Source organism: Myotis nattereri, assembly GCF_964212035.1.
Source record: "Myotis nattereri genome assembly, chromosome: 2".
In the NCBI taxonomy this organism is placed as follows: domain Eukaryota; kingdom Metazoa; phylum Chordata; class Mammalia; order Chiroptera; family Vespertilionidae; genus Myotis; species Myotis nattereri.
The window spans coordinates 160,930,719-160,957,488 of NC_138076.1; the positions used below are offsets into that span (position 1 = coordinate 160,930,719).

At 38.8% G+C, this 26,770-nt stretch overlaps 1 protein-coding gene across 2 annotated transcripts in view; it reads left to right on the forward strand.

Moving 5' to 3' along the window:
• SARNP (SAP domain containing ribonucleoprotein) overlaps positions 1-26,770 on the forward strand; it is a 64,844-nt gene that overhangs the window by 729 nt on the left and 37,345 nt on the right. For both annotated transcript variants that reach the window (XM_081084430.1, XM_081084431.1), the window contains exons 2-7: positions 14,114-14,213; positions 17,032-17,078; positions 17,305-17,372; positions 23,898-23,949; positions 24,745-24,818; positions 25,244-25,272. In XM_081084430.1, coding sequence (XP_080940556.1) covers positions 14,114-14,213; positions 17,032-17,078; positions 17,305-17,372; positions 23,898-23,949; positions 24,745-24,818; positions 25,244-25,272 — 370 coding nt within the window. The remainder of the gene's footprint in view (positions 1-14,113; positions 14,214-17,031; positions 17,079-17,304; positions 17,373-23,897; positions 23,950-24,744; positions 24,819-25,243; positions 25,273-26,770) is intronic.

Below are 26,770 nucleotides of genomic sequence, written 5' to 3' on the forward strand. Positions count from 1 at the left end.
CTCCCCATAGAAACCTGGGGTTTAGGAGATCTTTAGAGGTAGAAAAGGCACAGGTAGCTCGGATTTAAAAGTTTCTCTCACGTGGTTCTCCCCCGGCCAACAACCCCCCTCGCCGCTCCCTACCTACTGCCAGACAGACAGCTCGCTTGGAGCTGTAATGTTTTGGAAAAACATTTTCAAGGTTAGGGTTATCTCTGTCCCATTTCATGTCGCGGATGGACCTTGCATCTCTGGGTATCACCACTTGGTGACACTCTCAATCACCTGTTCTAAGATGTGCCTTGGCTATCTTGGTAGTCTTATCGCATTTATTTTCCTGGAAGAAAAGAGTAATTTCTTTTAGGGTAAATTATGAGAATACCTTGATTAGTTGACCGTTTGTGGTTTCGCAAGTAGTTTTTCCATTAAATGTTTTGGTCACATCATCCTGGGAATCTTGGACAAACCAGACTGACTTAGCTGAAAACTAATCCTTTAAAGCTTGTTTAGCTTATAAACAAACAAAAGTAAGGAGAGTTAAGGGTAGGGAGAGGTCCTTTTAGTCACTTTTTAGTTGACATTGATTAGCTTTTTTTGTGAAAGCTGATAGATTTCTTACTCTTGGATTCTGAACTGTACTAGTGGGTCTGTGTTATTCTGGAGTTACTGTTAACTTGGTACTGAAGTGTGTAGATTATATCTGTGGTTTCATATTCCCACAAGTAAGACAAATTGAGCAACCACTTCCATTATATGTACACTTATGTAAATTGTGGTACCATACTGTTATGTATGTGATAAAACACACAGAAAAGGAATGTTTCAGTAAATGAGATAAAAGGAAATATGAATAGAAGGTAAAATATTTTCTTCCTATTAGTCCCATTTTGAAACCCCTGGAGTAAGGTACCAGCCTTGTGACTTACCTTCATGGATTTGGTTTTGTGTATGGAGTTCCTCCTTCCATAGAAGCTGTATTTGTTTGGACCATATTAACTTTTATTTTGATTGGATAATGTCCTCTGACCTGATTTCAGGTATTAAGAGATCATGAGGCACCCCTGACAGCCTAAAAAGTAAAAAGGATTCACTCTTTTAATCACATTTGCTTGTCTTTGCTTTTTCTCTAGAGCACTTCTTAACCTTTTGGAGGTCACAGATATCTTTGAAACTCTGATGAAAGGTATGGACCCTCTCCCCAGAAAAAGGCATGTACACATACTTTGCATGCGATTTGAGGGGCTTCATAAAATTACCATGTAGCCCTGAGGAGTCCATGGACCTCTGGTTAAGAACCCATGCCTTTAATTCTGACTTCTAGGACAGTTAATGTTTGGTTCCACTGTTGATCTTGATGGAGTAATCCTGGCTTGGGTTGACTTAGGGCAGTGGTCGGCAAACTCATTAGTCAACAGAGCCAAATATCAACAGTACAACGGTTGAAATGTCTTTGAGAGCCAAATTTTTTAAACTTAAACTATATAGGTAGGTACATTGTTATTAACTTAATTAGGGTACTCCTAAGGCTTAGGAAGAGCCACATTCAAGGGGCCAAAGAGCCGCATGTGGCTCACGAGCCGCAGTTTGCCAACCATGGACTTAGGGTTATATCTTTTTTCTTAGTCTTTCCATTTTTTAAAGAAATTTAGATGGGGCCCTCAGAGGAAAGGAACAAGCTTTAATATAGGAAGGAAGAATATCTGGATTGGTAGGTAAGTCCACATCACCTGCAGAATTCTAAAGATTTTGTAGAAATGCCATCTGAATTCATTTATAGAGACTGAATTGTGGGTGAAAATGCTTTGAACTGTAATAGTACCAAATTTCCAATCAATGGTGAGAAAAGAGACTACTGCAGAGGAGAGAATGAGAAGGGTCTACAAGTGCAAGAGTGTTGAAAAAGTCAGAGGTAATTTTGAAGCATAAAGTGCATATATGTTAGTGGCTTAAGATTGTAAAGGGAACTAGATGAATTGTGTGACTACAGTGGTAGATTGAAGTGATAATGAAAAGGGCCTTTTAAGTTGCGTATGGCATTTGGTTTTTGTCATGTAGGCAGAAAGTGGGGAGTCTTTGGAAATTTTTAAAGAAGGAGCTGATGTGATGCATGTGTGTTCTTTTGGCAGTGTGGAGGATGAGATCTGAGAGGGAGAAATTTCACCAGTTACATTTTTATTATTCACTCCCCTGCTAAAACCTTTTACCTTTATACCTGCCAATTTTCCAGCTTAGTTTCTCACACTCCAACCACAGTGGCTTTATTTTATTTCATTCCTCAGAATGAACGTGTTCATTAAGTGCTAACATTTAACAATAGCATTTACTATGTGGCAATCACTGGTCAAAGCTGTTTACATACATTAACTGATTTAGTTTGCACAATAACTCTGGAAAGGAAATGCCTCTGTTATCCCCATTTAAAAAAAATGTTTTTATTTATTTGAGAGAGAGAGAAAGGGTGAGGAAAAGAGAGAGAGAAACATCCACGGCTGCCTCCTGCAGGCCTCCTCACTGGGGATCAAGCCTACAACTCTGGCACGTGCCCTGATCAGGAATCGAACTAGCAACCTCTTGGTGAAGGTGTGTGGGACAATGCTCAACCAACTGAACCACACCTGCCAGGGCTATTTTAAAATCAGGAAAACATGGAAGCTTAGAGAAATTAATTGAATAACTTGCCCTAGGTTCCACAGCTAATGAATGGTGGATCAAATCCAGGCAGTTTATCTCCAAAATTTATGTTCTTAATCGCTGTGCACCACTACCTCTCTTTACCTCAGAACCCAGAATCTTTACACATGCTTTTTGCTGTGGTGCTGCTGCCACTCCCTGTTCCCCACATCTTCATTTAATTAACTGCTAGTTGCCTTTCAGTAGTCAAACATCATTTATCCAAGGAACCCTTAGGTGTAGGATAGGTTCTCTCTACCCACACATCGACAGACTACTTTTTAAATGCCTTCATAAGACTGTACTTTTTTAAAAAGTTAATCAGTTAAGTATTATGTATATGATCATTGATTGCCTTGTTTCCTTACTAGGTTGTAAGCTTTATGTGGACAAAAACTCTATCCGTTTTGCTTATGACTATTTCCCTATACCTAAACTAATGGTTTACATGCAGGGGGTACCCAGTAACTATTTGTTAAGTGAATAAATTTAGTAAGACCTGAAATAAGGTAGTGGCTACTTGGAAAGGAACAAATTTAAAAGAAATTTGGGATATAAAATTGTAAGTATTTATAGATCAGTTAGATGTGGGAGGAATGAAAGATGACTCCAAGATTTGAGTAGTGATAGCTTTAGTCTAGTTTGGGAAGAAGAGAAGAAGCCAGTTTTGTGCAATAGAGAAGATAAGTTCACTTTTGGGCTTAAGTGTCTTTGAGACATGCACTTGGAGATGTTTGGTAATCATAAAAAAACAAAATAAAGAAGAAGAAAAAATACATGCTCTGGCTGAAGCTTCTAAGTGTTTAGAATGTCAGCCTTCCATTCCGGGTCAAGGGCATGTACCTGGGTTTTGGGTTTGCTCCCTGCTCCGAGTCGGGTGCGTGTGTGGTAGGCAACCAGTTGATGTGTCTCTCTCACATTGATCTTTCTCTCTTTCTCTCTCTCTCTCCCTCCCTTCTTCCCTCCCTCCCTCCCTCCCTTCCACTCTCTGAAAAGCAATGGAAAAAAATACCTTCGTGTGAGGATTAACAAAAAAAAAGGGAGAGAGATGCCTGGTAATCAGTTGGAAATGTGAGTCTCCTGCTCAAGAGTTGAAAGCTGATAATAAAGGTTTGGGACTTACTCAAAAAAATATTTATGGGTGCCTACCATATGCCAGCTCACATAGGTACTGGAGATAGAGTAATGAACAAAGTAGACAAAATTCTTCCTGTTGTGGAGTTTATGTTTTGCTGGGGAAGGCACAATAAAGTAAAATGTATAGTGTCAAATAGTAGTAAAGTCTGTAGTGAAAAATAGGAAAGAAGGATAGGAAGTACAGTGAGAAGAAGGGTATTGTAATTTATAATAGGGTGACTAGGGAAGGCCTCATTGAGAATATGATGTTTAAGCAGAGACTTGAAGGAGTGAGCCTTGTGCATAGTGTAAGAGGACCTTATAGGTGATTGTTAGGATCTGGCTTATACTCTTAGAGATAGGAAACCAATAGAAGATTTTTGAAGAGAGGAATGACATGTTCTGACTTAAATGTTCAAAAAATCACTGACTACCTTGTTAATAAACTATAATAAGATGCAGGGACTGTAGAATTTTTACAATAATCTGTATTTAAAAAGACCAGAAGGGATTAGATCCTAGATATATTTTGAAGGTAGAGCTGACTGGATTTGCCAGTGATTTGATTCTGGGAAGTGAGAAAACCTTTGATACAAGTGGGATGAGAAGGCCAAAGAAGGAATCTTAGTGAATATTGGTATTGACAGGTTGAGTGGAAGAAGAGCTAGCAAGGAGGCTGATGAGGAGAGGTAAGAGGAAAATGGAGAGTGATAGAGCATGTACATGAGAGCAATGTCAGCATCTTGGTAGTTAAGATTGAGCTTAAATCAGAGAGACCTGAGCTCCACTATTTTCTAGCTATATGATTTTTTTAAAAATTATTAAATCTCTTTAAGCCTCATTTTCTTTATAAAATAAGATCATAATACCAACTACTTATGTTTGCTGTAAGGATTAAATAAGGAAATAATATTCAAAGTTTAGCCCTTAGTCCAGTGATGGCGAACCTTTTGAGCTCAGTGTGTCAGCATTTTGAAAAACCCTAACTTAACTCTGGTGCCGTGTCACATATAGAAATTTTTTGATATTTGCAACCATAGTAAAACAGAGACTTATATTTTTGATATTTATTTTATATATTTAAATGCCATTTAATAAAGAAAAATCAACCAAAAAAATGAGTTCACGTGTCACCTCTGACACGCGTGTCATAGGTTCGCCATCACTGCCTTAGTCTGTCATGTATTAGTACTTAAAAATAAATATGAGTTCCTGTTGTATGAAATGTTATAAGTGATATGAAATGTCTCTGCCCTCAAAGAGTTTACAAACCATATCAAGAGATAACAGATGAAAAAGATTTGGATCAAGATTAGTAAACAGAAGAAATCACAGGGCAATAAATGATTAATGGTAAATGTGTTATTTGAGCTATTGATTGGTCTTTTCTCTGGAGGTTGATAGAATGGAAAATGCCTTATTGATACTGAAAAATATATAAATTAATCTTTGAATAGGTCATTTATGTACAAGTTCACAATTCTAAAGGTACAAAAAGGTATATGGTAGTGTTTCCTTCCTACACTTGTCCTCAACAAGCTTCTTCTCAGTATTAATTTATTTGTTTCTTGTCCAGGCATCTTGTGTATATACATCACATGGAATGGGGTGTGTGTATGTGCATTATTTTTTTACATTAACATTAAAGTTAGTATCCTGTATAAAGTGTTCTATAACTTGGTTTTTAAAAGTAGTCTTATTGAGATACAATTCACATACCATACAGTTCACTCAATATCCTTTGCTTTTTAAAATGTTTTAAAGTCAATTGCATATAAAAATGGGTAAGATATGATATTATGAGTTATCTCCTAGTGTATGAGCAGAACCCACCATGTAATAACTAAAATAATACAATATGTAAAAACTAGAGGCCTGGTGCACAAAAATTTGTGCATTCAGGGGGGGTCCCTCAGCCCAGCCTGTGCCCTCTCGCACTCTGGGATCCCTTGGGGGATGTCCACCTGCTGGCTTAGGCCCGCTCCCCAGGGGATCAGGTCTAAGCTGGCAGTCAGACATCACTCTGGCAACCCAGGAGCCCTCGGGGGATGTCCACTTGCTAGCGGGGAGCAGGCCTAAGCTGCAGTCGGACATCCATAGCGCTGCTGCGGAGGCGGGAGAGGCTCCCGCCACCACCGCTGTGCTGGCAGCCATCAGCCTGGCTTGTGGCTGAGCAGAGCTCCCCCTGTGGGAGTGCACTGACCACCAGGGGGAAGCTCCTGCATTGAGCGTCTGCCCCCTGGTGGTCAATGTGTGTCATAGTGACCAGTCATTCCCAGTCTTTCTGCTGTTAGGGTCAGTTTGCATATTACCCTTTTATTATATAGGATGATATGTAATATTTTATTTGACCAAAGAGGGGTCATGGAGGTGCTGAGAAGATTGCTGCATGAGCCAGAGACCTTGGGGTTAGGAGCTGGGAGTCATTTGGGGGTGAGGGTAGGGGCCTGAGATTTAGTGATCAAGACAATAGTAAGATCAATGGTCAGCAGATACTATCCATGTAAACAACCATTTGTACCAATCTGTCAGCTCCAAGTCTAAATCTGCATCTTAAGCAAAAACCATCTCTAACTGTACATTTCCCTCTCATCTGGAAGTTTTTATAAACTTTTGCCTAGCCACAATTTTGGGAAGGAAGGAAAAGGGGGAAACAACTCTACTAGAAAGTTGAACTTTGAATTGCGTGAATATTTACCAAAAATATTTACCAAAATCAGGGGGGGGAAAGGAATTGAGGCCTCTGAGGAAGACTGTATTGCTTTGTAGACAACCAGCCAACACTGTCTAAACACACACACACACACACACACAAATATATTTAAAATGTTGTGATCTCTCAGTGTTGGAGTTACATAAGACTTAGTTTCCTCTATACTTTTCAGAATTTTTAGACTATTCTATTGTGATATCTTATCTAATAATAGACAAACATGGTAATTAACCATACCTCCGACATGCTTCCCATTGGCTAATCAGGGCGATATGCAAATTAACTGCCAACCAAGATGGCAGCTGGCAGCCAGGCAGCTGAAGTGAACAGGAGGCTTGCTTGCTCCAGTGATGGAGGAAGCCAAGGTTCCCCGCCTGCTGCTGCTGGCCTCTGAGCTGCGCTCTAAGAAACAACGTTGCAATTATAGAAGCTAAACAAACCCCAGAAATCTGCTTTCAGCCAGCTGGGCCTCAGAGCTGGAGTTGCAACAGTGTTTCAATTATAGAAGCCAAACAAACCCAGATACCTGTTTTCAGCAGCCGAGGTCTCAGGGCTGGAGCCGAGCCTCAGAGCTAAAGCCGGCTCTCAGCTCCAGTGACAGCCATAGAAGGTAAATAAATCCCAGAATAAAAAAAAAAAGAAAAAAGGAGAGGTTGGGAGCTTCAGTCACCCACCAGCCTGAAAACAGCCCTCACCCCTCACCCAGACTGGCCAAGCACCCCAGTGGGGACCCCCACCCTGAAGGGGGGGTGACCAGCTGCAAACAGACATCATCCCCTCATCCAGGCTGGCCAGGCACCCAAGTGGGACCCCCACCCTGATCTGGGACACCCTTCAGGGAAAACCAGCCGGCCCTATCCCATGCACCAGGCCTCTATCCTATATAGTAAAAGGGTAATATGCAAACTGACCCTAACAGCAGAAGGACTGGGAATGACTGGTCACTATGACACACACTGACCACCAGGAGGCAGACGCTCAATGCAGGAGCTGCCCTCTGGTGGTCAGGGCCCTCTCACATGGGAGGAGCTCTGCTCAGCCACAAGCCAGGCTGACGGCTGCCAGTACAGTGGTGGTGGTGGGAGCCTCTCCTGGGAGCGAGCCTAAGCCGGCAGGTGGTCATCCCCTGAGGGGTCCCAGACTGCAAGAGGGCACAGGTCCGGCTGAGGGACCCCCCTCCCCCCCACCACCAAGTGCACAAATTTTTGTGCACTGGGCCTCTAGTATGTGTGTGTGTGTGTGTGTGTGTGTGTGTGTATGTGTGTGTATGCCTAAGCAACCGAATGACCGAAGGCCTGGTCACTATGCCGGGCCCTGACCACCGGGGGACAGATGCTCAACACAGGAGCTGCCCCTAGTGGTCAGTGCGCTCCCACAGCCAACATCCTGTGGCCTCTCTCCCCGGCCAGCCGCCCCCCCCCCCCCCCAATCAGCCCCGATTGGGAGGCTTGCTGGCCAACCTCCTGTGGTCCCTGTCTCCCCTACCAGTCAACCTCCTGCGGCTCTCCCCCGCCCCCCCCCCCCCCACCAGCCAACCTCGCACAGCTCCTCCCCCCTGCCAGCCGGCCCCCAGTAGGCCTTGATCACTGGCCAGGCTGAGGGACCCCACCTATGCACGAATTCGTGCACCGGGTCTAGTATTTATATAACAAAACAAACTTTAAGAAGTGTAACCAAAATAAAAAAGACTTGTTCTTCAGGGAGCTGAAAGGAAATCAAAGTACCAAGGTGGGAAAGATCAAGATTCTTACTTAAAGAAAAAAGAGCCGAAACCGGTTTGGCTCATTGGATAGAGCGTCGGCTTGCGGACTGAAAGGTCCCAGGTTCGATTCCGGTCAAGGGCATGTACCTGGGTTGCAGGCACATCCCCAGTAGGAGATGTGCAGGAGGCAGCTGATCGATGTTTCTCTCTCATCGATGTTTCTAACTTTCTATCTCTCTCCCTTCCTCTCTGTAAAAAATCAATAAAATATATTAAAAAAAAAAAAAGAAAACAAAACAAAACGATTCTTTCTTAAGAAATGGACCTTAGAGATCAGTTAGAGTTTAAATTCTAGTTTAATACTATTCAAGTATGGTCCACAGGCCAGTGCTTGTCCATGAAATGTTTGTTACTGGTTAGTGATAAATAAAATTGAGTAATCTTTTAGAAACTTTTATAGCAATTTGACATCACTGCTACTACATTGAAGCATACAATTATTTTTCTAGTAATTGGTTTTTATTGTCTTCTACAAAAGTATCAGTCCATGACCTGGTTGGGATATTAGAAAAATTTGTTAGACTTATCAATCTACCTATTTTTTTAAAAAAATATATTTTATTGATTTTTTACAGAGAGGAAGGGAGAGGGATAGAGAGTTAGAAACATTGATGAGAGAGAAACATCAATCAGCTGCCTCCTGCACACTCCCTACCGGGGATGTGCCTGCAACCAAGGTACATGCCCTTGACTGGAATTGAACCTGGGACCCTTGAGTCCACAGGCTGATGCTCTATCCACTGAGCCAAACCAGTTAGGGCTCAATCTACCTATTTAAAAATATCTGTGAAATTCAGAAATCTGAGAAACAATGATTCAGTCTAATTTTGTCTAAACCTACACCTAGTGTCTAACATTATAAAGTGCTTACTAGGTGCCAAGCACTATTCCAAATATTTACTGGTTTAATCTTCATAACTTTTTGGTATAGGTACTGTTGCATTTTCCTCATTTCATGAGAAACTGAGGCACAGAGAGGTTGAGTTATGCACTGAAATTTACACAGCTGTTAGTGGTAAAGTTAGAGTTTGAATCCAGATAGTCTGGCTTTAGAGGCCATTAAGACTATGCAGCCATTACACACTTTTAATGGGTGATTGCCTAACATTTCTCAATAGAGAGTGCTGTTGACTTGTTGAGTAGGACAGTTCTCCACACACAGGGTGGGGCAAAAGTAGGTTTACAGTTCATATGGAAAATAATACATTGCCTGGCCAGCGTGGCTTAGTGATTGAGCATCCATCCTATGAACCAGGAGGTCATGGTTCGATTCCCGTTCAGGGCACATGCCTGGGTTGCGTGCTCGATCCCCAGTGTGGGCTGTGCAGGGGGTAGCCAATCAATGATTCTCTGTCATCAGTGATGTTTCTATCACTCTCTCCCTCTCCCTTCCTCTCTGAAATCAATAAACATTTTTTTAAAAAGAAAATAATACATTAATAAACAAGAATACAAGAATCTGGACAATGTGGATGAAATAGGCAAATTCCTAGAAAAATAACAATCTCCCAAAACTGAATCAGGAAGAATAAAAAATCCTGAATAGGCCAATAACAACTGATGAAATAGAGCAGTAATCAAAAAACTCCCACTAAACAAAAGCCCAGGTCCAGATGGCTTCACGGGAGTTTTTCCAAACATTCAAAGAAGAGCTAACACGTATACTCCTCAAACTAATTCAGAAAATCCAAGAGGAGTGAACACTTCCAAACTCTTTTTATAAGGCCAGCATTATTCTAATTTCCAAACCAGATAAAGACACTACAAAGAAAGAGAATTACAGGCTAATATCCGTGATGAACATAGATGCTAAAATCTTCAACAGAATATTAGCAAATTGCATCCAGCAATATATTAAAAATATCATACACCATGACCAAATGAGATTTATTCCAGGGATGCAAGGCTTGTACAATATTCACAAATCAATAAACGTGATGCATCACATAAACAAATTGAAAGGCAAAAATCACATGATATTATCAATAGATGCAGAGAAAGCATTTGGCAAAATCCAACATATATATATATACTAGAGGCCTGTTGCATGAAGAGATTCGTGCAATAGGCCTTCCCTTCCCCTGGCTGCCAGCACCGGTTTTCCTCTGGCACCTGGGACCCAGGCCTTTGCTCTGGCCGGAGCCTTCAGTCTTTGCTCCACCGCTTGGTGCCTATGTATGCAAAGTAATCGCCATCTTTGTTGGGTTGATTTGCATACTGTTGATTGGCTGATCAGTGTAGCGGGAGGATGGTCAGTTTACATGTTTGTCTATTACTAGGTAAGATGGCTAATATGCAAAGAATCCCTTCAGGAGTTCAACTGGGAAACCGGGAGTTTAATCGCTTGCTATGATGTGCGTTGACCACCGGGGGGTGGCGTGGAACAAAGGAAGGTCCCGGCTGGCAGCTGGCAGCCGGGGCTAGAAGGCCCCAGTCAGCAGCTGGAAGGCCAGCGATCAGGTCTAGGGACCCTAACCACGCATGAATTTTGTGCAGCGGGCCTCTAGTTTTTGATAAAAACTCTTAGCAAAATTGGAATAGAGGGAGCATATCTCAACATAATAAAGGCCATATATGACAAAACTACAGCCAACATCATACTCAATGGGCAAAAACTAAAACCATTTTCCCTAAGAACAGGAACAAGACAGGTTGCCCACTTTCACCACTCCTGTTCAACATAGTACTGCAAGTGCTAGCCATAGTGATCAGACCAGAAGAAGAAATAAAAGGCATCTGAATTGGAAAAGAAGTAAAACTGTCATTATTTGCAGATGACATGATATTGTACATAGAAAACCCCAAAGACTCCATAAAAAAACTACTAGACTTAATAAATGAATTCAGCAATGTAGCAGGATACAAAATTAACACCCAAAAATTGATGGCTTTTTTTATACACCAATAATGAACTCAAAGAAAGAAACTAAGCCCTAGCCAGTTTGACTCAGTGGATAGAGCGTCGGCCTGTGGACTGAGGGGTCCCAGGTTCGATTCTGGCCAAAGGCACATACCTGGATTGCAGGCTCGATCCCCAGTGGGGGGCATTCAGGAGGCAGCCGATCAATGATTCTCTCTCATCATTGATGTTTCTATCTCTCTATCCTTCTCCCTTCCTCTCTAAAATCAGTAAAGATGTATTAAAAAAAAAAAAATCAATCCTATTTACCATTGCACCAAAAAAATTAAGATACCTAGGAATAAACTAAGGAGGTCAAAGACTTATACTCAGAAACTACAGGACGTTGAAAAAGATAAAGGAAGACATAAACAAATGGAATAATATACCGTGTTTATAGATTGGTAGAATCAACATCATTAAAATGTCCATACTACCCAAAGCAATCTATAGATTCAATGCAATCCCCATTAACATACCAATTTTTCACAGACCTAGAACAAACTCTCCAAAAATTCATCTGGAATAAAAAACGACCCTGAATAGCTGCAGCAATCCTGAGAAACAATAACAAAGTTGGAGGGATCACAATACCAGATATCAAGCTGTATTACAAAGCCACTGTTCTCAAATCTGCCTGGTACTGGCACAAGAACAGACATATAGACCAATGGAACAGAACAGAGAACTCAGAAATTGACCCAAGCCATTATGCTCAATATTTGACAAAGGAGACAAGAGCATACAATGGATTCAAGGCACTCTCTTTAATAAATGGTGTTGGGAAAATTGGACAGATGCATGCAAAAAAATGAAACTAGACACCAACTTACACCATACACAAAAATAAACTCAAAATGGACAAAGGACTTAAAGGTAAGACAGGAAACCATAAAAATCTTAGAAGAATCCATAGGCAGCAAAATATCAGACATATATCGAAGAAATACCTTCACCCGTACGGCTCCTAGGGCAATGGAAACTAAAGAGAAGATAAACAAATAGAACTACATCAAAATAAAAAGCTTCTGTACAGCAAAAGAAACCATCAACAAAACAAGAAAGCCCACTGCATGGAAGAACATATTTGCTAATGTTATCACCGATAAGGGTTTAATCTCCAGCATTTACAGGGAACTCATATAACTTAACAAAAGGAAGATAAACAATCCAATCAAAAAATGGGCAGCGGACCTAAATAGACATTTCGAAAGGGGACATACAGAAGGCCGGGAGACATATGAAAACATGCTCAAAGTCACTAATCATCTGAGAGATGCAAATACAAACAACAATGAGGTACCATCTCACCCCTGTCAGAATGGCTATCATCAACAAATAACAAGTGCTGGCAAGGATGCGGAGAAAAAGGAATCCTCTTGCACTGCTGGTGGGAATGCAGACTGGTGCAACCACTGTGGAAAACAGTATGGAGTTTCCTTAAAAATGGAACTCATCTGGTTTTTGAACAGTTGCTAAGTTTTGAATATAATTGTAGTACTTTATAGGTGTATCTTATTTCTTCTAAGTTGACTATTTTTGGCATATTGTTCTCCCTGAAGAGCTCCCCTTTCCCTCAGTTTAGTTCTATCAGTAATCCATAAATTCTTCTACTTTCTATTGCCTGCAAAGTTGATAAGCCTACCTGTTATATCTCTAGTCAAGTTACTGATTTTAAAAATCTGCAACAGAAATCTGTGGAATACAATTAGATATTTTTTCCATTTTAATATAGATCTTTTTTTGTTGTTGTTAATCCATTTAGAAAGAGTGAAAGGGAGAAGGAAAGACAGAAACATCAATGTAAGAGAGACACATGGATTGGTTGCCTTCCCCAGGTGCCCCGACTGGGGCCGGGAATTGAGCCTGCAGCCAAGGTACATGCCCTGTGCTGGAATTGAACCCATGACTTTGGTCCATAGGCCGATGCTGTGTCCACTGAACCAAACCAGCCAGGGCTTGAATTGACTCACTGTTGATATAAAGCTGGCTAACACATTTACCTAATTCTACGGTGGTCAGATTTGAACACCTATTTATGGTAGATTTCAGTAAAGGATCTGGGATAACAGAAGAATCTCCTTTTTTAGATAACTAGATTTTATACTTAAAGATTAATTATCTTCATTAACTATCTGGTACAGTAATTTTGGGGGGGGGGGACTATACCTTTTTCTCTTCTCAGAAATGCTAAAGATTTGTAATAATAAATAGTTGCATGAATATATAATTTATTAAAGTAGGATATTTATCTTTACCATATGTTAGAAAAGTCTTCTTGTGGATCTAGAGCAGTGGTTCTCAACCTTCCTAAGGCCACAGCCCTTTAATATACTTCCTCATGTTGTGGTGACCCCCAATTTCATTGTTACAAATTGAACATAATTAAAGCATAGTGATTAATCACAAAAACAATACGTAATTATATATGTGTTTTCCGATGGTCTTAGGCGACCCCTGTGAAAGGGTCGTTTGACCCCCAAAGGGGTTGCGACCCACAGGTTGAGAACCGCTGATCTAGAGACTTGGTGGGATTAAGAGCAATTGTTTGGGATTGAACTTTCTTTTCTTTTTCTTTTTTGTGAGAACTACAGTTGACCCTTAACAATATGGGTTTGAACTGCTCAGGTCCACTTATACTCAAGTTTTTTGTTTTGTTTCGATAAATACAGTATGGTAAATGTAATTTCTTTTATGATTTCTTAACATTTTCTTTTCTCTAGTTTACTGTATTGTAAGATTATAGTATATAATAATATACCAAAAATTTGTTAATTCACTGTTGATGTTATTGGTAAGGCTTCCAACCAACAGTAGGCTATTAGTAATTATGCTTTTGAGGAATTCAAGTTATACGCAGATACTTGATTGCATGGGTGTCAGGACCTCTAACTTCCTGTTCTTCAAGGATCAACTCTCTTTTTTTTGGCCAGGTACATTCTGTAAATTAAGGAAAAGTTTTATTTTTTTTCAGCTTGCTGAATTAAAGCAGGAATGTCTTGCTCGTGGTTTGGAGACCAAGGGAATAAAACAAGATCTCATCAACAGGCTCCAGGCCTATCTTGAAGAGCATGGTGAGTACTTTGTGGAGACAAAGAGTGGTTTGATTAAGGGTATTAATTTTTAGGCTCTGCTATATGGAAGATTTCTTCTTTTCCTTTAGATTGTTGGTAATGTAAACTGTTAATTAACTATATCAAGAAAACTCTTGGTTATCCATAACAGTGGTCTTAATGCAAAAAAAAAGCCACTCCCTCCCCCTTTTTAAATACATTGTAATTTTATTTCAGCAAATTATTTAAAAGGAAGTATGGTACAACAATACCATTAACCTGTGAATTAGAATATTTAAATTCTAATTCCTTTTATGCCAGAAATTTACTAGGTAACTTTGGATAGTCACTGTTTATTTCAGAGAGGAAAGGAGAGGGAGAGAGAGATGGAAACATCAATGATCAGAGAGAATCATTGATTTGCTGCTTCCTGCACGTCCCACTCGGGATTGAACAGTGACCTCCTGGTCGACACTCAACCACTGAGCCATGCTGGCCAGGCAGTACTGTGTTGTTTTAAAGATGTATTTGTTTGGCTTATGGCTGTGTTGTCATCTAGTCTATTAATTCTAATTTCTATATAAAATCTACCACATTTTAATTCACCCAGTGATAGACACCTCTGTTGCCCCCTGAACTACTACTTTCATGTTCCTTCATATTCCTTTGTAAGAGTCTTTCTGGGTTATATACGCAGGAATGGGTTGCTAATTAATATATATTTATGATGTATACTTAATATGACTAAGCACTGCCAAATTACTTTCCAGAATTGCTCTATATATCTATAGAGTGCGTGATGGTTCTTGTATAGCTTTCACAGACCTAAACTTGGTGTACTATCTTATCAAGTAGCCTAATTTTTGCTAATCTCCTGGTTGTTTCAGTTTACATTTCTCTAATTATTAAAGAGTTTAAACATTTCTGTGTTCATGGTTCTTTGTGTTTCTCCTTTGTTTGTTATTCTTTTAGGATTTATACCATTCATTAGTTTGCAAGCCATTTCTTTTAAATTCTACTCCCTCTGTCCCATAATAGTAGCAGTTGATGAATGTAATTTGTCCCATAATAATAGTAGCAAAAGAAAATAAATATAGAATGCAACATTTATTATAAAAAAAACTAGATTAAATTAAACAATAAATTAAAAATAGTACTCCTAATTTTTATTTTGAGTGTTCAGATAGTTTCTGGATTTTTCAATAATTTCGTTACTGCATTTTAAATTTGTAGTTAGGATCCGTTGGCTGCAAAGCTTTGCTTTCCCAGTATGCGTGAGCTTAAAATTATTGGAGCCATCGTTCTTCATTGCTTCCAGCATAACTTGTTGAAGTGACAGAAACGTAGTATCCAGTATTTCAGGAGAAACATTATCAAAGGCTAACATGGCGCCTCTTCTGCTAAGAGGAATATGTCTAAGTTTTTCAAGTTGTTCTCCATAATCTTTGCATTTACGTCCACAGTTTTGTTTTTTCAAAGAATCAACATTAGCATAAGATTCTCCTTGACAGTTATTTTCGGAGGCACGTTTCCAAATTCTTGATGTGGTCATTCTGTTGCACTTAAATTGTTTTGCAGTTAACGTAATTGCACCTTTCTGCAACTTTTCCTTTTTCTTTTGATGCATCAAGAACTGGACAATCGCAACTCGATCTTTGCTTGAAAACTCTCTTTTTTTCATCTTACTTTTACAATGGGTTGATATTCAACTGAAATAAAATAATTGATTTCAATCAGCGGATGAAATTAGAAAAATAGTTATAATTTGTAATAATTAGATTAACCTAAACATTGAAAGATGTGTCAAAACAAATGACAGACGTCATGAAACATTGATTTTGATTGAAAGCTTCGCAATTTTGCGCTACAACATAATTTACAGCTACATTCGTCAATAATTCCCGTTTAAATACTCACTTGCTACTATTATTATGGGACAGAAGGAGTAGTAACTATTCCCTTGTTGGTTTTAGACTAATATCTTTGTCATTTGTTTCCTTTTCCATGGTGTTTTTCCTTAGTTTTTAAAAAAATCTGCATTTTTTTTTTTTCATATTACATTAAATAAAATGATTTTAGGGAGCGGGGAGAGAGAGAGGGAGAGAGAGCGATGTGAGAGAGATACATTGATTGGTCTCCTCCCATGTTCCCTGACAGGGAATCGAATCCACAACTTTCCCGTACACAGGGCGACGATGCTCCAACCAACTGAGCCACACCAGCCAGGGCTTTCTCATACTATTTTTGCTTTTGATTTTTGTGTGTGTGTTTAATATATATATATATATATATATATATATATATATATATATTGACTTCAGAGAGGAAGGGAGAGGAAGAGAGAGATAGAAACATCAATGACAAGAGAGAATCATCCATTGGTTGCCTTCTTCATGCCCCCACTGGGGACCAAACCTGTCACCCGGCATGTGCCCTGACCAGGAATCAAAGTGAGACCTCCTGGTTCCTAGGTCGATGCTCAACCACTGAGCAACACTGTCATGGCTTGCTGCTTCTTTTTTTTTTTTTTTTTTTTAATTTTAGAAATCTTTCCCTACCACTAAATCTTAAAGGTATTCTCCCATATTACTTAATATTAATATTTAAATTTGATCTCATTACATTTAGTTCTTCAGTTCAGCTGAACTTCAACTTTGTACTAATGTTAGATGGAGAAAACAGTTTTATCTTCTCTGTGGAGCATTTTTACCAGCATTAGTTTTGCCTTCATTATTGAATTGTATTTTGGGAAAGCAAAATGATTATAATTTTAGCCTGAGTGAAGTGATCAATATGGTTTTGTAGCAGGGCTTGACCTGAATATTTTAATATTCTTTAGCTGAAGAGGAGGCAAATGAAGAAGACGTACTAGGAGATGAAACAGAGGTGAGTTGGAGAGAATAAGGTTGATCACTGACATGACAGTGTGTCGCTACCTTGGCAACATTGCTTAACATCAGTCATTACAGGGCTTAAATACTAACTTGTTAAGGGAGTGTAGTGGGGGAATAAAAATTCTGAAAGACTGGTTCATTTTAGAGTTTTCACATTCTTCTACTGATAGGTTTTTACTCTTGATTTATATTAAATATCCTGTTTCATTTGATTTTAGGAAGAAGAACCAAAGCCCATAGAACTGCCTGTTAAAGAGGAAGAACCCCCTGAAAAAACTGTTGATGTGTAACTATCTCTTTTTATAATTTGAGTACAGAGCAGACAATTCTGGTTTTGGGGGTGGGATATTAGTGTTTCATTTTGTTTAACTTTTATGTGTTCTTGTTGGCTTTTTCATCTCTCAGTAGATCATACATTTTCAGAAGAGTCTATTTCATTTCAAGTATATGGTCTCAGTGAAGCAAAGTAGTTTGTCTCTGGTTTATGTAATAGGTAATTAGGACCAGGAAGTTTTAAGCTCAAGTTTAGGTCTTCTAGCCTTTGTTGTATCACCATAATAGATAATTCTCTGTATAGCGAATTATACAAATTCTCTGCATATAAGGAATTTTGTAAGGAAGGAGAGTGCTGAGCAGAGATTTTGCCTCTCAAGTACACTATTCTCTATACCGTTTTGAATTACAATAGAGGAGGGGAGGACAAAATACTAGAGTGGAAAGTAGATCTTGATTTATTTAAACTATCCCACTATGTTATCATAAACATTTTTTATTTGGGGCTCTTTCTACAAATGTCTGGCCATCTTATTCTCTAGCACCGTGGTTGGCAAACTGTGGCTCACGAGCCACGTGCGGCTCTTTGGCCCCTTGAGTGTGGCTCTTCCTCAGCCTTAGGAGTACCCTAATTAAGTTAATAACAATGTACCTACCTATATAGTTTAAGTTTAAAAAATTTGGCTCTCAAAAGAAGTTTCAATCGTTGTAGTGTTGATTTTAGCTCTTGACTAATGAGTTTGCCAACCACTGCTCTAGCATATTAAGAACTGTTGAGTCCCTTTTAGCATTTTTGTTCCTCATAGCTGTGTTAATGCATTTAACTATAAAATGCAATGTATAGACTAATGAAAAGCAAACAGGACATACACACAAGTAGCCCTTGTTTTCACCCCCATCTGATTTCCTAGAGGTTTTCAGTATATTCTTTTGTAATGTATTACATGGTATGTGTATATACGGATACATATGGTTACACACTGTGCATATTGTTGGTTTCTTGATTTTTTTTCACATCTGGAGATCTTTTTTTGGAACAGTTATCTCAGGTAATGCTTCCTTTTTTTTTTTTTTTAAATCTTTATTGTTAAAAGTATTACATATGTCCTCTTTTTTTCCCCCATTGGCCCCTTACAGCTCACCCCATCCATGGGTTATGCATGTATGCATACAATGTCTTTGGTTGATTACCTCCCACCCACCCACCCTCCTGCGCCTTCACTCTGAGATTCCGCACTCTGTTTCATGCTTTCCTGTCTCTGGGTCCACTGTGTTCATCAGTTTATTTTGTTCATTAGATTCCGCATATGAGTGAGATCAGGTGATACTTGTCTTTCTCTGACTTATTTCACTTAGCATGATACTCTCCAGGGCCCTCCAGGCTGTCTCAAAGGGTAAGAGATTCTTCTTTTTACTGCTGAATAGTATTCCGTGGTATAAATGTACCACAGCTTTTTTATCCACTCATCTACTGAAGGGCATTTGGGTGTTTCCAGATCTTAGCTATTGTAAATTGTGCTGCTATGAACATAGGGGTGCATACATTCTTTCTGATTGGTGTTTCGGGTTTCCTAGGATATATTCCTAGAAGTGGGATCACTGGATCAAATGGCAGTTCTATATTTAATTTTTTGAGGAAACTTCATACTATTTTCCATAATAGCTACACCAGTCTGCATTCCCACCAGCAGTGTACTAGGGTTCCCTTTTCTCCACATCCTTACCAGCACTTGTCATTTGTTGATTTGTTGATGGTAGCCATTCTGAGAAGTGTGAGGTGATACCTCATTGTCATTTTAATTTGCATCTCTCTGATGATTAGTGACTGAGCATTTTTTATATGTCTCTTGGCCTTCCGTAGGTCCTCTTTTGAAAAGTATCTATTTAGGTCCTTTGTCCATTTTTTAATTGGATTGTCTTCCTTTTGTTAAGTTGTATGAGTTCCTTATATATTTTGGATATTAACTCTTCATCAGATGTATCATTGCCAAATATGTTCTCCCATACAGTGGGCTCCCTTTTCATTTTGTTGATATTTTCTTTTGCTATGCAGACATTTTTTTATTTTGATGTAGTCCCATTTGTTTATTTTCTCCTTAATTTCCTTTGCCCTAGAAGATGTATCCGTAAACATTGCTACAAGAGATGTCTGAGATTTTTTTTAAAATATATTTTATTGATTTTTTACAGAGAGGAAGGGAGAGAGATAGAGAGTTAGAAACATCAATGAGAGAGAAACACCGATCAGCCGCCTCCTGCACATCTCCCCACTGGGGATGTGCCCACAACCCAGATACATGCCCTTGACCGGAATCGAACCCGGGACCCTTGAGTCTGCAGGCCGACTCTCTATCCACTGAGCCAAACCGGTTTTGACGAGATGTCTGAGATTTTGCTGCCTATCGTTTCTTCTAGGATTTTTATGGTTTCCCAACTTAAATTTAGGTCTTTTATCCATTTTGAGTTTATTCTTGTATATGTTGTAAGTTGGTGGTCTAGTATCATTTTTTTGCATGTATCTGTCCAATTTTCCCAACACCATTTATTGAAGAGACTTTTTTTTTTAAATCACCTCCCCACCCCCACTGTCCTCATCTATAGATGCACGATTTTTGTTCAGTGAAGAGACTCTCTTGACTCCACTGTATGCTCTTGCTTCCTTTGTCAAATATTAATTGAGCGTAATGGCTTGGGTCGATTTCTTGGGTCTCTGTTCTTTCTGTTCCATTGATCGATAGGCCTGTTCTTATGCCAGTTCCAGGCTGTTTTGATCATGGTGGCTTTGTAGTATAACTTGATATCTGGTATTGTGATTCCTCCAACTTTGTTCTTCTTTCTCAAGATTGCTATAGCAATTCGGGTTCTTTTTTGGTTCGATATACATTTTTGGAGTATTTGTTCTAGATCTGTGAAATATGCTGTTGATATTTTAATAGGGATTGCATTGAATCTGTTGATTGCTTTGGGTAGTATGGATATTTTAATGATGTTGATTCTACCAATCCATGAACACGGAATATTCTTCCACTTGTATATATCTTTTTCTATCTCATTTTTCAACATCCTGTAGTTTTCTGAGTACAAGTCTGTTACCTCCTTGGTTAAGTTTATTCCTAAGTATCTTAATTTTTTTTGGTGCAATGGTAAATGGGGTTGTTTTTTAAATTTCTCTTTCTGAGAATTCATTATTGGTATATAAAAAAAGCCATCAATTTTTGGGTGTTGATCTTGTTTTTGCTACATTGCCAAATTCATTTATTAAATCTAGTCATTTTTTAAAAAATATATTTTATTGATTTTTTACACAGAGGAAGGGAGAGGGATAGAGAGTTAGAAACATCAATGAGAGAGAAACATCGATCAGCTGCCCCCTGCACACTCCCTACTGAGGATGTGCCCACAACCAAGGTACATGCCCTTGACTGTAATCGAACCTGGGACCCTTGAGTCCACAGGCTGACACTCTATCCACTCAGCCAAACTGGTTAGGGCAATCTAGTCATTTTTTGGTGGAGTCCTTAGGATTTTCTATGTACAATATCATGTCATCTGTGAATAATTAGAGTTTTACTTCCTCCTTTCCAGATTTAGTAGTTATCAGCTTAGAGCAGTGATGGTGAACCTATGACACGCCTGTCAGAGGTGACACACGAACTCATTTTTTTGGTTGATTTTTCTTTGTTAAATGGTATTTAAGTATATAAAATAAATATCAAAAATATAAGTCTTTGTTTTACTATGGTTGCAACTATCAAAAAATTCCTGTATGTGACACGGCACCAGAGTTAAGTTAGGGTTTTTCAAAATGCTGACACGCCGAGCTCAAAAGGTTCGCCATCACTGGCTTAGTGTCTTATTCTTTCTAGCAACTAATAGTATTCCATTCCAGGGGTAAACAGTAATTTCATTGGTCTCCTGTTGATGGACATTGAGATTATTCATACTAGCAGAAAATGCAGTGCTACATGTCCTTATGCAGTGTTTTTATACTTATGCAAATATGTTCATAGGATATATCTCTGGAGTTTCTGCATTACAGGGGATGTGCATGTAATGTTTTATTAGATTTTGTCAAATATTACTGCTTTGAAAACCTTTTAGTTATCTTCCATCATAGGGGCTTGTGTTTAGATATAATGTTTTTTATTTTTATTTTTTTTAATATATTTTATTGAGTTTTTACAGAGAGGAAGGGAGAGGGATAGAGAGTCAAACATCGATCAGCTCCCTCCTGCACACCCCCTACTGGGGATGTGCCTGCAACCAAGATACATGCCCTTGACCGGAATCGAACCTGGGACCCTTCAGTCCGCAGGCCGACGCTTTATCCACGGAGCCAAACCCATTAGGGCTAGATATAATGTTTTAAGAAAATGTTTTATGGGATAGCTTTAAAACTGAGATGTTTTTGGGACTTCTGGGCAAGAAGCAATATCAGGTAAATACAGTGATAATTGGCTTGTGTGGTTTAAAAATAATGAAATTTGGACCTGGTCGATGTGGCTCGGTTGGACATCATCCCCTGCACCAAAAGGTTGCCTGTTTGATTCCCTGTCACGGCACATACACAGGTTGTGGGCTCTGTCCCCAATAAGGGGATAGGGAACATGCAGACGGCAGCTGATCAGTGTTTCGCACTCTCTCTCTCAAAAAGAAAAAAAATCAATAATAAATATTTTGAAAAGTGAAGTTTGAAAATTTGTAAAAGTTCATTATTCTTAGGACATGTAAAATGTGTAATTTGTTTAAAGGGTTTTAATTTTATTAATAATTTCTAAACAGGGAAATTGAATGTGTGGGGTGGTGGTGATTTGGCTTTTTGGAGGGAAGTAATGGTTAGACTAAACTATGTATAGTACATGCCCGGCTGGCATGGCTCAGTGGTTGAGCGTCCACCTACGAACCAGGCAGTCACGGTTCAATTCCTGGTCAGGGCACATGCCCTGGTTTTGGGCTTGGCCCCCTACTAGGGGGTCATGCAGGAGGCAGCCAGTCAATGCTTCTCTCTCATTATTGATGTTTCTATCTCTCTCTCCTCCTTTCCTCCTTGAAATCAATAAAAATATATATTTTTAAAAATATGTACAGTTCAGTGAAGGTCTGAGTCCCTATAGTTTAGACAGTGGTATGTGACTGTGTGTCAAAAATTTTTCAATGAAGAGATGAAATTTCCCATGAGTCCCAGAATGTGATGTGTTTTTATTGCTAGTGATTAAATGCACCTGAGGGGGTTAGAATGGAACAGAAGGAGGGTTCCTCTTTGGGGTTCCATTTCTGCTATGAGGTGAACTGCAGTGATTGTGCTTTAAGACAGGAATGTGAAGAAAGTCATTAGCCTGGGGTTGGTGGAGAGGACTGCTTTCTTAATGGCATTGGACTTGAAGAAAAACATAACTTCAGTGTCCCTTTTTGCCTGAACAAGACAGGGAAGGAAGAGTGACCAGGAGTTGGGAAGAATTCAAAAATTTCTTTACAAGTCAGAATATTTAGGGCTAATTTAGCTCCCTTGAACATTCAATAGGAGACCCCTTACTTCATCTTTGGTTTGATAGTCTCCAAAAATATTCCTCTTTCTAGTTTGATGTTTTTTTCTTTTTTCATAGTCAAGTCAGTTCAGTATTGTAGGACTTAGTTATGGTCAGCAGGGGGCACCTATTGCTTATATGTCAGTTCAGGGACCTCCAACAAAAGGATGTAGGAGAGAGTAAGTTCCTGTTCCAGAATTGCTTCCTCTGAAAATGCCATTAAACCATTACTACCTTTCAGGGCATCAAATGGGAAAAGTGTCTGGGATATTGGAACAAAAGCCGCCCATGTCTCTAAATGAGGGACCTTAATGAGACTGGTTATGACCCACAGTTTTATGGGAGTCGTTTGGTGGAAGGTTAATTCCCTTCCATTTATCCTGGGTACTTCCGAACTTTGTCTACCGCCCCTGTGGTCCTCCTCTTTTGTTTTCTCTTAGCCTTTTGACTAGTAACTTACCTTGTTTTCCTAATTCAAACTCCCCTTAGCCTTTTTTCTTCCCACTCCTTTTGGCATTTTTATTTGTCCCATTTTGACTGTTTCAGCTGAAACTACAGTCCCCATGGGAAATATAAGGGATTTGTAAAAGAAACCAGAGCTTGTAGAGCACACATTGTTTCTGTGATGAAAATTGAGAGCTGATATTTAAATGAGGGTTAGAGGACTAGTTAGAGTCCAGAAGTAAATTTAAAAGTTCCTAAAAGTAAATAAAATGGTTTCCCGTATCCTTTGAGTATTTCCCTTCAGCCCAATATATATATCCAGACTTCTTTCCTGGTAACTTTCTTATACTTTAGCAAAGTAGCTTAGTCTGTTATTTGAACTCTTATCAATAGATGACAGTTCAAGGAATTGAAGTTCTAATGCGTTTTAAGGTTTTTTGGGTTAAGAAGGGGTGGTAGAGAGATATGGGACAGAAGACATGATTTAGGTAAATTCTTATACAATTCTAAAGTTTTGGTTTAGAATGTCAGTTTTCTCATTTTAAAAAACTCTTTTCCTCTTTTTCCAGGGCAGCGGAAAAGAAAGTAGTAAAAATTACATCTGAAATACCACAGACTGAGGTAGGTATTCTCCCTGGGAGAAGAGCAGGCCCTCTATACATATATCCTCCTATTTCTTACCCTTTATTCTATCTGTATTATCACTTTAAAAATTTTTCCACCAACTGCACTTGAGAAAATATTTCGGCTGGCATAGTCATCGTTGAAACCATAGTCTTTTTGTATATAACACTGTACCTGTGGTCTTAGTGGTATTTCTCTTTAGGATGTTTACAAGCTAGGATTGGAGCTTGGGAGAATTGTACCTTGGGAGAGATGAAAAGTAACAAGGGAAGATATCACCCTTAAGTTATAACTCACTAGCTGGTGAGATTGAAATTTCTGTGGGATTCTGTCTTTAAAACTCTGAAACTAGGTTCCAGTCGAGATCTGTGTTCTTTTATATACCCTTAAAGTAAAGGTGACATAGGATATACTGCCTCATTTCTAACTGAAAGCATACCATCACTGTTGGAACCAAGTTGTTCCTTTGATCCCTTTTCAAAGGTCAGCTAGACACAGCTTTTTTTCTTCTTGGCTTCATGCAGATTGTGGGTTTTGTTTTATTTCTTTAGTTTTTGAGGATGTGAATGTAATAATAGTCTTTTTGTGTTTGCTTTCTGGAAATGGCTATTGACTTAAGCGCTCAGATGGATATAACCTGATATCCTCTAAGATTGTCAGTATTCTCAGTTTAGATTTTAAGAAATTATTCCTCATGTTCTAAAGATAAACTTCTAAACAACTTTTCTCTTAAGAGAAGAAAACCAGAAATTAAATTTTTCTTTTCCCCTTCTTTTGTCCATTATCACTTAGAGAATGCAGAAGAGAGCTGAAAGATTCAATGTACCTGTGAGCTTGGAGAGTAAGAAAGCTGCCCGGGCAGCTAGGTGAGTGTCCCCCGCCTTTTGGACCTGAGATAATGATAGTATGAAGGTGAGGGGCTATGATTTTAAATATAATTGTTGACTTTAATGAGGATATAGGCCTTGGTGAAAAGAAGCTTTTTTGGCTCTATTCAGAACTCTGTTGATTTGGATATAGTAGCTATAGATAGGTTTTATTATTGAGCAGGGTTTTTGTAATAGGTAAAAGTCAGGAACTGACTAATACTTCTGATAAGGCTTCCTTTTAGCTTATTATTTGGACTCTTGGTGAGAAAAAGAGTAAACGGAACTTCTTTCATGGGGTTGTTAGAATTAGCTAATGATTGCAAGGCTTGAGATCACAAGCAAGAAGTGCCATATGTACACTTGACACGGAGACCAGGAGTGTGAACAGCTCCCTAAAATTTAGCTTGTTTTTCTTTCTACAGATTTGGAATTTCTTCAGTTCCCTCAAAAGGTAAGCATACAGAAACTTTTCTGAGAAAGTTATCTCTATATTCTTACTTTTCTCGCACACAGATTTTATTTCTCCAAGTTAAGGTAAACTTACTAGCTTTAGAAGCCTTTGAGAAGTTGTAACATTTACCTCTTTGCTTTAGGTAAAACTATACGTAAGCCTTCCTGGGCAATTTAGAGAAGATACTGAAGAGAATAGGAAGAAGTACCAACATTTGTTTTTTCTTTTCTTGGACATTTTCAGAGAAGTTTCTAGTACCTCACTCATTCTGTTGTCTCAAATCAGTATATAATTATTATGTACCTGTCCATTGTTATTCTGCCTCATGTAGTGGTAAAGGGAAAGAGTCTTTTTTACCTCAACAATCTTACTTCTAGGAGTTTACAAGGAAATAAGCAGTGTAATATACAATAGGGAATTGGTTAAATAAATTTGTACCATGGTATAGTAGAAGGCCATGCAGATGTTAAAAATGGTATTGAAGAATATTTATCAGGAAGATATTAAGTGAAAAAAGAAAGTTATAAAATTTGCAGTAGATTGTCATTTCCTAGTGCACGTATGGCTAGGAAATAAAGGAAATATACTAAATTGTTAATACTCATTTTCTCTGGTAGAATTTTGAGTGACTAAATCTTGTCTGTTTTTAAAATTTCTACAATGAAAAAAATTTCTACAATGAATATGCATTTTGTAATAAATTAGGGAATAAAGGTTATTGGTTTTTTTAAATATACACATATATATATATATATTTTTTTTATTGATTTCAGAGAGGAAGGGAGAGGGAAAGAGATAGAAACATCATTGATGAGGAAGAATCATTGATCGGCTGCTTCCTGCACACCCCACACTGGAGATCAAGCCCATAACCCCAGGCATGTGCCCTTGACCAGAATCGAACCTGAGACCCTTCAGTGTGCAGGCCGACGCTCTATCCATTGAACCAAACCAGCTAGGGCAGGTTATTATTTTTTAAAAGGACATAATCCCCATAAAATTTAAATGAAATCTCCTAATCCAATCCGGTCTTCCTAGTGACTTGTTTGTAGTTTCAAGTGTGTTAAGAAAATATCCTCTAAAAGACCAGAAAAATTCTGGCCACTATCAGTATGTGTTTTAGAAATAAGTTATTTTCTAGCTTTTAGTTATGTCAAGAGAGAGATAATAGGATTGATGATAGTACAACAAAATTATTTAAGACATTAGGTGGTGCAATTTGAAGAAAGAACAAAAGTTAAGATGAATACAGTCTGAAAAGTAAACCTGATCAGTAAAAATAATGTATAGATAACATTTACAGTGTTACCGTAACTCTGACATCCTAGAATTACAGAGTAGCTCTAAAGAACAGAACAGCCTGGCTGGTATTGCTCACTGGTTAAGTGTTGACCCATGAACCAGGAGGTCACCGGTTCGAGGTCACCGGTTCGAGGTCACCGGTTTGATTTCTGGTCAGGGCACTGCCCAGTTCTGGGCATGCAGGAGGCAGCCAATC